The 11888-nt window shown below is 40.9% G+C and overlaps 1 protein-coding gene across 1 annotated transcript; it reads left to right on the top strand.

Moving 5' to 3' along the window:
• The first annotated feature begins 2821 nt into the window (after window positions 1-2821).
• LOC112629338 (olfactory receptor 10G2-like) lies at window positions 2822-3766 on the top strand. The gene is given in 1 exon segment (XM_025392898.1): window positions 2822-3766. A coding segment is annotated over 1 exon segment (945 nt).
• Window positions 3767-11888: the final 8122 nt, after the last annotated feature.

Genomic DNA, 11888 nt, shown 5'->3' with positions numbered 1-11888 from the left:
AGGTGCCTGTATGTTTTGCCAGGGAAGATAGAGAAGTATGCAGAACAATGGCTAGAGTCAAAGCAAAATTGCTACAGCGTGCAATGACTTCCAGGAAGAACAGGAGCTAGAGATTCCAGCCATGAGTATGCTGTTAAGTGTTTAAAACACCGTTACAGGAAAAAAAAAAAAAAAAAAAAAAAGCCCTTGTAAGTAGTATTTGCCCATTTTTACGGTGTAAATAATCCCACTATAGTCAATTTCAAGCTCCAACATGACATCACTACTTCTGAGTTTAGTAGCACACTATTTTAGGGTATTTCTACCATAAAGATATGATAGATGTGAACAATCTCATAGATATTAGTAAAACACAGTAAAATAATTAGGAAGTGATGAGTTTTTAGTGTTATATATGTTTTGATATAAATTATTTAATTGAAAATGTCTATGAAGTACAAATTTATATACATATTTTTTTTCTGAAACAGGGTCTTGCTTTTTTCTTTTTTCATTTTTTTAAATGGAGACACTCTTAAAAATTCAGTACATTATCAATTCACTTCTGAGTATAATGTGGGTAAATGTGTGACCTTCACAACAACTTAAATAAAGAAATCACAGAAATTTGAGGTCATTCCAACAGCTCATGTTGTTCTTCACAGCTCACTTTCTAGATATGCAGAAATGATTCCTACTTGCTGTCAAAACAAAAAATAATGAGGATCTTGGGAATGTAGTTCTCATCTGGGAAATGTTTCAAGGTAGAATTCCAAGGAGGTGAATAGTTTTCTTCAAATCTCTTGACAGTGTTTTTAAAAACGGGATCAAAGGAGATCCAGCTAATAAGGGTAATCAATTCAAGATCGTAAGTAGAAGAGTCACACTCCATAAATAACCAAGTTTCATCGATTCTCAAATCAGTCAATGAGCTGATCCCTTGGAAGATTTTAATTCCATGCCAAAGCAGAGATTCAGTAATCCATCACCACAAGCCAAAGGGATGTTCTAAAGGATGCTTTCCTTACCTGCTCTGCATTCTACCTGAGAATACACCAACTTTCTCCAAGATTTTGCTGCTGTGTCCATGTGAGTCCAAGAAGAAAAGCATTCCTAAGGCTGCGGCAATTCACCATGGAACAAATACTTAATTCCCAGACTTTAAACATTTTCACGATTTTGTCAAAAACAGTATTTAATCTGTCTCTTTCCCCCCATTTTCTTCCTCAACTCACCCTCTACTCGCAGAGTTAATTTGTTAGGCATATAAATTTTGAATTAAATTATTCTTTCTCCCAATTAAAGAACATTCTTCTTTGAATTGAGGAAAATAATTTTAAAGAGCTATCATTTATTTTCTCTCTTTTGGGAGAGATGATAAAGCAATATAGATGATGTATCAGATTAAGTGTTACTGTATAAACACAGTAAGAGATGGATTCTTTAACCCTGTGTTTCCCAGAACACGTTTAGTTCAACCTACTTGAAAATTGGGGCCGGGCGCGGTGGCTCAAGCCTGTAATCCCAGCACTTTGGGAGGCCAAGACGGGCGGATCACGAGATCAGGAGATCGAGACCATCCTGGCTAACACGGTGAAACCCCGTCTCTACCAAAAAATACAAAAACCTAGCTGGCCGAGGTGGCGGGCGCCTGTAGTCCCAGCTACTCAGGAGGCTGAGGCAGGAGAATGGCGTAAACCTGGGAGGCGGAGCTTGCAGTGAGCTGAGATCCGGCCACTGCACTCCAGCCTGGGCAACAGAGCGAGACTCCATCTCAAAATAAATAAATAAATAAATAATAATAATCGATGCTGTTATCATCCAAATGAACAGAACTACTAAACTACTTAGGTTAATTAATAAATGTAAATAACATTCCAGAGCAAACAGAAAGTACAAATGGTACCTTAGACTTTGTTTACACTGAGCATAGGCTCACATTGCTTGAAGTGCAGGCCCTGTCCTACAGTCTTGACTATATGGAGAAAGCATGAGAGATGTGATAATGGAGGGAAACATGACACAGGATTAGCAGGAGTTGATGCTCTCCACTTAGCCAGTCAACCAACAAATATTTATTAACTTATTATTGCCAAGCACCAGAGTAGTTGCTGCAAATACATCAAAGAACAAAATAGACTGCTCTTTGCTCTGAAGGATCTTACAATCTAGTAGAAGAAACCAGTAAGTACTTACACAAATAGCTCTTATAATATTGTACTGTAATCACCCTTGGATAATTCTTCCCAAGGAGGTGACAGATGAAATGAATCCTGGGGAATGAAGACATATTAGATGAATGAGCATACTCCTAAGCCCAGAGGAAGGAAGGCATGGTGATCTGAGAGAACTGAAACGAAGAAGATTATCAAAACATGCAAGAACGGGATCACAAAGTTTCTTGTAGATTTCAGGAGGAGACATTTCAAGGATATTAAGTCATAAAGCAACAATAGGAATGATAATTGTGGGGTAATAGTTCCACACTGCTTCATATCACCAAAATCTATTTCTCTGTGGTCCCCTTTGGGGGCATAGACCTACAATATGCACTTACTTACACTATTATTCAGACACAACTCTGCGCTTGGCTTCTAACATCTGTATGTAGTATTGCCCATTAAAGAGGGATTTCAGGGCACCTGGAGACTAAACAGCCGCTGAAGGTTGTTTTGCCATGCAAACCCAGGTGACTTATGGCAAATGCTTTCTACTTAAAATAGAAAAGACTTCTGTTTACCTCCCAAATTCTGATCATTAGACAAAAGCATTCTCTTATCACTTCACTCCTGTATTTTCCTTATCAGATTCCACCATTCATCTCAGCAGACTACAAAAAGACATGGGAAAGACCAAAAACATATCGCTGGACACTGTGGTGACAGATTTCATTCTTCTGGGCTTGTCTTACCCCCCGAATCTAAGAAGCCTCCTCTTCCTGGTCTTCTTCATCATTTACATCCTCACGCAGCTGGGGAACCTGCTCATTCTGCTCACCGTGTGGGCTGATGCGAGGCTCCATGCTCGCCCCATGCACATTCTTCTGGGAGTGCTCTCATTCCCAGACATGTGGCTCTCCTCCGTCATCGTTCCTCGAATTATTTTAAACTTCACTCCTGCCAGCAAGGCTATCCCGTTTGGTGGCTGTGTGGCTCAGCTGTATTTCTTTCACTTCCTGGGCAGCACCCAGTGCTTCCTCTACACCTTGATGGCCTATGACAGGTACCTGGCAATATGTCAACCCCTGCGCTACTCAGTGCTCATGAATGGGAGGTTATGCACAGTCCTTGTGGCTGAAGCTTGGGTCGCCGGCTCCATTCACGTGTCTATCCAGGCCACCCTGACCTTCTGCCTGCCCTATTGTGGGCCCAACCAGGTAAATTACTTTATCTGTGACATCCCTGCAGTATTGAGACTGGCCTGTGCTGACACAACTGTCAATGAGCTTGTGACCTTTGTGGACATCGGAGTAGTGGCCACCAGTTGCTTCATGTTAATTCTACTCTCCTATGCCAACATAGTCCATGCCATCCTGAAGATATGAACCGCTGATGGGAGGCGCCGGGCCTTCTCCACCTGTGGATCCCACCTAACTGTGGTCACAGTCTACTATGTTCCCTGTATTTTCATCTACCTCAGGCCGGGCTCCAAGAGCCCCCTGGATGGGGCAGTGGCTGTGTTTTACACTGTTGTCACTCCATTCCTGAACCCCCTCATCTACACACTGAGGAACCAGGAAGTGAAGTCTGCCCTGAAGAGGATGACAGCAGGTCGTGTGGCTGAATGAAAATAAGTAACTGTCTACGGCCATACCACCCTGAACGCGCCGGATCTCATCTGAGCTCGGAAGCTAAGCAGGGTCAGGCCTGGTTAGTACTTGGATGGGAAAATAAGTAACTACAGCTACATAACCGTCGCTACCACTCTCTTCAGCTACTGCTGCATGTGACAGATGTTCGATAAATAGATGTTTGTTTCAGCTGAAATGAATATGATTCTACTAGGAAGAGGCTTCTGGTGCTATATTCAACCTCAAGAAATTATCCATCACTATTTTACCCTTTTCCGATCCAGCTCTCAAGAGAAAGCACATATGTTGACTCTGAAAAGTTGATGCTTTCTTCTAGAAGGAGGGGAAATTATTACTTGGGGAAAACCAACATAATACTGTCCTACATTCATTTGCTTTGCTCCTAATTTCCCAAGCCTCTAGGCATTCAGAATTGCTTTGCTCACATCAAGGCAAATCCATCCTTCCAGGTACTTAGTTAGAATCTCTGTGTGGCTCATCTGTGTTTCCTTTCAGCCCCTCACTTTTCTCCGTGTAGTAATTCATCAAAATCCTGTTCACTCTGCTTCAGAAGTGTCTTTCTGGCTTCTTATGTGGTGTCCTGGTCACCTCCACTTTCCTCCATACAACTACCAGAGTTTTCTTTCTGAAACATACAACTAAATACTTTCTTTCCTGGCCGGGCGCGGTGGCTCAAGCCTGTAATCCCAGCACTTTGGGAGGCCGAGACGGGCGGATCACAAGGTCAGGAGATCGAGACCATCCTGGCTAACACGGTGAAATCCCGTCTCTACTAAAAATACAAAAAACTAGCCGGGCGAGGTGGCGGGCGTCTGTAGTCCCAGCTACTCGGGAGGCTGAGGCAGGAGAATGGCGTGAACCCGGGAGGGTGGAGCTTGCAGTGAGCTGAGATCCGGCCACTGCACTCCAGCCTGGGCGACAGAGCAAGACTCCGTCTCAAAAAAAAAAAAAAAAAAATACTTTCTTTCCTGTCCTTATAAATATTTACTGGCTTTCCACTGCATATAAATAAAGCCATACCTCTTAGCTTGGAATTCAAAGTCCCCCACAATCTGCACAATCTGGTACCAACACACCTCATCTCCCAAAATATCTCTACCTCCCTTTTCTCTTCCGGCCCCATTAATTTACCTGTCATTCCTTAAACATTATCCGTACTTCCCTGCCTCTGAGCCTTTTCTTGAGTTATTCTCATATCTGAAATAGCCTTCCTCCTCCATATTGGTAAACTGACGTTTTATGCTTACTTTGAGGTCCAGGAAAAATCTTTCTTCCTACAAGAAGTTTTCTTATTCTTCCACTCATAAATTATATCCTCCTTGTATTCCAGTGGGCCTTCAAATTTTATAATAGCACTTTTTTTGACTGGACTATATTATAGCTTAGATTGCAGTTTCTAGAGAAAGGAAAGCATTTTTTTTTCTTTGAGATGGAGTCTTGCTCTGTTTATCACTTTGCATCACAAAACGCTGAGATTACAGTTATGAGCCACAGCACCCAGCCAGGAAAGTATGTTTTATTGATGTTTATGTTGTAGCCTCCTTTTCCCCAATATCTACTAGTATCCACTTATAGAGGAAATGGCTGGGTGTCCATAAAAATCCATTCTCTCTTTCCCTAGTAAGAAGGCTGTAGCTAGAATGTGGCTGCCCTTTTGTGGATATTTCTCAGTGTCTCTTGTAGCCAGATCTAGTCATATATCTAAGTATTCACAAATTGAACATGAGAAGACTATATGTATGTGTGAGATACTTCCACCTACATATACACATAAGTCCCTCAAAACTGGCACATGGCCGGGCGCAGTGGCTCACACCTATAATCCCAGCACTTTGGGAGGGCAAGGCAGGTGGAATACCAGAGGTCAGGAGTTCAAGACCAGCCTGGCCAACATGGTGAAACCCCGTCTCTACTAAAAATATGAAAATTAGCTGGGCACGGTAGTGTGTGCCTGTAATCCCAGGTACTCTGGAGGCTGAGGCAAGAGAATCGTTTGAACCCGGGAGGTGGAGGTTGCAGTGAGCCGAAATCATGCCACTGCTCTCCAGCCTGGGCAACAGAACAAGACTCCATCTCAAAAAAAAAAAAAAAACTGGCACATGAATTTTTCCACATTCTTTTTCTGCTCTAAGCTGGAAAAGGCACATGATGGGGACCTACAAGGAGCAACTTCTGACCAAGTAGAGAACAATAACCTACCAGCCTGGATCACTCACCTCAGAATTCTGAGGGGGAAATAAACCTTCAGCTTCTTTAATCCAGTGATTTATTGTTGGGTTACTTTGTTAGAGCAGTTTTTAATCCACTGATTTATTGTTGAGTTACTTCGTTACCTCATCCTAACTAATGCTTTACCCAATCAACAATTTTTTAAATTAAAACAGCACCAGGGCTGGGCACAGTGGCTCATGTCTGTAATCCCAACTACTTGAGGCTGGGAGAATAGCTTGAGGCCAGGAATTCAAGACCAGCCTAGGCAACCAAGTAAGATCCCATCTCTAGAATATGAACAAACAAGCAAACAAAAACAGCACCAGGAAAGTCTTTTGAACTGCATCTAAATTGTCCAAAGCAACGCCGGGCGCGGTGGCTCATGCCTGTAATCCCAGCACTTTGGGAGGCCGAGGCGGGCAGATCACGAGGTCAGGAGATCGAGACCATCCTGGCTAACACGGTGAAACCCCGTCTCTACTAAAAATACAAAAAATTAGCCAGGAGTGGTGGTGCACGCCTGTAGTCCCAGCTACTGGGAGGCTGAGGCAGGAGAATGGCGTTAACCCGGGAGGCAGAGCTTGCAGTGAGCTCCGATGCGCCACTGCACTCCAGCCTAGGCAACAAAGTAAGACTCCGTCTCAGAAAAAAAAAAAAAAAAAAAATTGTCCAAAGCATCCAGAAAAACTTTTGGTTAGTTATCATAAGCCATGTAGACAAAGATCTAGAAGCCAGCCAGTCATTCATTCAGTAGGTCACTGAGCAAATCATGCAGTGTCTTCTGACCAGGCCAGGCTGATGTAAATAACCCTTGCATTTTCCTCTGTGACCTATCCTGGTCTTACCTGGAGGAAAAAGAAAACACGTAAAAGAAGCTGAAGACAGAAGACTCAAGTATGGAACAATATAAGAGCAGTGTTGGTCGCTCCTTCCAGAAAAATGAAGGACAAGGTAAATGTGTTCTTTCATTTGCCAACAGTTTTTTTATTCATCTATACGTGAGAGCTCATATTGGCCTAATTTTAAATAATAGATCAAGCCAAAGACTCAGAAAAATAAAAATGTATATATCTGAGACAACTGGAATAAACATGAACATCAATTTTGTTAAAAGCCTTTATGACCAGCCTGGGCAATATAGCAAGACCTCATCTCTACTAATTAAAAAAAAAAAAAAAAATAGCCAGACATAGTGGCAGGAGAATCACTTCAGCCTAGAAGCTGAAGCCTTCAGTGAAATATAATCATGCCACTACACTCCAGCCTGTGTGACAGAGAGACCCTGTCTTAAAAGAAAACAATTATTTATGAGAAAAAACTGCAACAGTGAGATTACAAGATATATTTATATCTTCTCCTATAAGAGAAGCCATTTAAGACAACTTCTGAGTCTACGGTAATTTATTTTTTCTCAAAGCCAATATTTTTCACCAATACATAATAGAGATATATTTTTTTTCAGGGTTCATGTGGTAGATTAACACATTAACATAATTTGTAAATATCAAATCAGTGTAATTGGAACGTCCATCAACTTAAATGTTTGTATTTTCTTTTTTTTTTTTTTTTTTTTTTTGAGACAGAGTCTCGCTTTGTCGCCCAGGCTGGAGCGCAGTGGCCGGATCTCAGCTCACTGCAAGCTCCGCCTCCCGGGTTCACACCATTCTCCTGCCTCAGCCTCCCGAGTAGCTGGGACTACAGACGCCCGCCACCTCGCCCGGCTAGTTTTTTGAATTTTTTTAGTACAGACGGGGTTTCACCGTGTTAACCAGGATGGTCTCGATCTCCTGACCTCGTGATCCACCCGTCTCGGCCTCCCAAAGTGCTAGGATTACAGGCTTGAGCCACCGCGCCTGGCCAATGTTTGTATTTTCTTTACGCCAGAAACATTTGAGTTATTTTATAGTGATTTTGAAATGTACAATAGTTTATGATAAACTATAGTCACACTACTAATCTATCAAACATTAGGTGTTACTTTGTCTACCAAATAGTATATTTGTACCCATTAATCAACCTCTCTTTATCCCCACCTACTTCCTACCTTCTACCAATCTACTCCCTATATTTATGAGATCCGCTTTTTCAGCTCCCACATATGAGTGAGAACATGCAATATTTGTCTTTCTGTGCTTGGCTTATTTCACTTAACATAATGGCCTCCAGTTCCATCCATGCTGCAAATGACAGGATGTGTGTGTGTGTGTGTGTGTGTGTGTATGTGTCTGAATATTATGCTGTTGTGTATATATACCACATTTTCATTACTCATTCATCTATTGATGAGCACTTAGGTTGGTTCCATATGCTGGCTATTGTAAATAGTGCTACAACAAACATGAGAGTGTAGATATTACTTCAGTATATTGATTTCCTTTCTTTTGGATATATATCCAGTAGTGGAATTGCTGGAATATATGATGATTCTATTTTAGTTTTCTGAGGAACCTCCGTGCAGTTTTCCGTAATGCCTCTACCAATTTACATTCTCACCAACAATGTACAAGGATTTCCCTTTCTCCGCATTCTTGCCAGTATTCATTGCTCCCTGTCTTTTTGATAAAAGCATTGTAACTAGGGTGCGATGACATTTCGTTGTAAAGCATTGTAACTAGGGTGAGATGATATTTCATTGTAGTTTTGGTTTGCATTTTTCTGATGATTGAAGATGTTGCACATTTTTTATGTAACTATTGGCCATTTGTGTGTCTTCTTTTGGAAAATATCTATCCAGATCTTTTGCCCACTTTTTAATTAGATTGTATGGGGATTTTTGCTATTGAGTTGTTTGAGCTCCTTATGTATTCGGATTATTAACCCTTTTTCAGATGGGTAGTTTGCAAATATTTTCTCCCATTCTGTGAAGTGTCTCTTCACTTTGTTTATTGTTTCCTTAGCTGTCCAGAAGCTTTTCAACTTGATACCATCTCATTTGTGTATTTTTGCTTTGGTTGCCTGTATTATCGAAGTCCTATGCAAAAAAATCTTTGTCCAGATCAATGTCCTGGAGCATCACTCAATATCTTCTCGTGGGAGTTTCATAGTTTCAGATCTTAGATTTAAGTCTTTTGTCCATTTTTATTTGATTTCTGTACATGGTGAGAGAGTGATCCAGCTTCATTCTCCTGCATTTGGTTATCTAGTTTTCCCAGCACCATTTATTAAAGGACTAACCTTTTCCCATCATATGTTCTTGGTGCCTTTGTTGCAAGTGACTCGGCTGTATGCTTGGATTGATATCTGAGTTCCTTACTATGTTCCGCTGATCTATGTGTCTGTTTTTATGCCGATACCATGATTTGGTTATTATAGCTTTGCAGTATGCTTTGAAGTCTGGTAGCATGATACCTCCACTTTTGCTCTGTTTCCTCAGGATTACTTCGGCTATTCAGGGTCTTTTGTGGTTCCATATTAATTTTAGGTTTGTGTTTCTATTTCTGTGAAGAATGTCATTGATATTTTGATAGAGGTTGCATGGTATCTGTAAATGCTTTGGGTAATATTGACATTTTAAAAACTATTAATTCTTCTGATCCCTCAGCATGGAACATCTTTCCATTTTTGTGTCCTCTTCAATTTCTTTCATCAGTGTTTTATAGTTTTCCTTGTATAGATCTTTCATTTCTTTGGTTACATTAATTCCTAAGTATTTTATATTATTTGTAGCCACCGTAAATGGGATTGCTTTCTTGATTTCTTTTTCAGATTGTTCACTATTGGTGTAAATAAATGCTACTAATTTTTGCATGTTGATTTTGTATCCTGCAACTTTCCTGAATTTGTTTATCAGTTCTAACAGTTTTTGGTGGAATCTTCAGATTTTTCTAAGTACGAGATCGTGTCATCTGCAAACAAGGCTAATTTGCCCTCTTTCTTTCCAATTTGGATACTCTTTATTTCTCTCTCTTGCCTAATTGCTCTAGCCAGGACTTCCAGTATTACGCTGAATAAAAGTGGTGAAAATGGTTGTCCTTATCTTGTTCCAGATCTTAGAGGAAAGGCTTTCAATCTTTCCCCATTCAGCAGGATGTTGGCTGTGGGTTTAACATATATGGCCTTTTTATTTTAAGGTATCTTTTTTTCTATACCCAGTTAGTTGAGGGTTTTTATCATAGAGTGATGTTAAATTTTATCTAATTTTTTTTAGCATCTATTGAAGTGATCATATGGATGTTGGTTTCGGTTCTGTTAATGGCATGCATCGCATTTATTGATTTGTGAGGGGATTGTTTTTGGGTTTTTGTGTCTTTTGGTTTTTGTTTGGTTTTGTTTGTTTGTTTGTTTGTTTTTTGAGACAGAGTCTCCCTCTGTCACACAGGCTGGGGTGCAGTGGTGAGATCTCAGCTCACTGCAAATTTCACCTCCTGGGATCAAGTGATTCTCCTGCCTCAGCCTCCTGAATAGCTGGGATTACAGGTGTGTGCCACCACACCTAGCTAATTTTTGTGTTCTTAATAGAGACGAGATTTCACCATGGTGGCCAGGCTGGTCTCAAACTCCTGACCTCAAGTGACTCACCCACCCTTGGCCTCCCAAAGGGCTGGGATTACAGGCATGAGCCACCCCGCCCAGCCTAATTTGTGTATTTTGAACCATTCTTGCATCCCTAGATGAATCCCACTTGCTCATGATGAATGATCTCTTTAATGAATTTTTGCATCTATGTCCTTCAGTAATATTAGCCTATAGTTTTCTTCATTTGTTATATCTTTATCTGGTTTTGGTATCGGGTTAATGTTGGCATTGTAAAATGAGTTGGGGGCCAGACTCAGTGGCTCACACCTTAACCCCAGCACTTTAGGAGACCGAGGTGGGCAGATCACTTGAGGTCAGGAGTTCGAGACCAGCCTGGCCAAAATGGTGAAACCCTGTCTCTACTAAAAATACAAAAATTATCCGGGCATGGTGGTGCATGCCTCTAATCCCGGCTACTCGGGAGGCTGAGACAGGATAATGGCTTGAACCTGAGAGGTAGAGGTTGCAGTGAGCCGACATGGCACCACTGCACTCCAGCCTAGGCGACAGAGCAAGACTCCACCTCAAAAGAAAAAAGAAAAGAAAAAATTAGTTGGGAAATATTTCTTCCCTTAAATTTTTTTGGAGAGTTTGAGTACAATTGGTATTAGTTCTTCTTTAAATGTTTGATAGAATTCAGCAGTGAAGCATCAGATCCTGGACTTTTCTCTGATGAGAAACTTTTTATTATAGTTTTAATCTCATCACTTGTCATTGGTTTCTTGAGGTTTTCTATTTTTTTTTTTTTTTTTTTTTGGAGACAGAGTTTCACTATTGTCACCCAGGCTGGAGTGCAATGGCGTGATCTCGGCTCACTGCAACCTCTGCCTCCCGAGTTCAAGAGATAAGAGATTCTCCTGCCTCAGTCTCCTGAGTAGCTGGGATTACACGCACGCACCACCATGCCCAGCTAATTTTTGTATTTTTGGTAGAGATGGGATTTCACCATGTTGGCCAGGATGGTCTCGAACTCCTGACCTCAGGTGATCCGCCCACCTCGGCCTCCCAAAGTACTGGGATCACAGGCACCAGCCATGGTTCCTGGCCTGAGGTTTTCTTTCTTCATGGTTCAATCTTGGTACATTGTATGTGTCCAGGAATGTATCCATTTCTTCCAGCTTTTCCAATTTGTCTGTGTATAATTATTCAAAATAGTCTTTAATTATACTTTTTAGTTCTGTGGTCTCAGTTATGTCTCCTTTTTCATTTCTGATTTGATTTACTTGCGTTTTCTCTGCTTTTTTTTCTTAGTTGGTCTAGCTAAAGGTTTGTTAATTTTGTTTACATTTTCAAAAAAAACAACCTTTTATTCTGTTGATCATCTGTGTTGTTGTTTTTCTTTTTTTTTTTTTTTTTTTTTTTTTTTTTTTTT

The sequence above is a fragment of the Theropithecus gelada genome, chromosome 7b (genome assembly GCF_003255815.1).
Source record: "Theropithecus gelada isolate Dixy chromosome 7b, Tgel_1.0, whole genome shotgun sequence".
NCBI lineage: Eukaryota > Metazoa > Chordata > Mammalia > Primates > Cercopithecidae > Theropithecus > Theropithecus gelada.
Note: the sequence above shows the minus strand (reverse complement) of the source record. Positions and strands in the feature narration are given on the sequence as shown.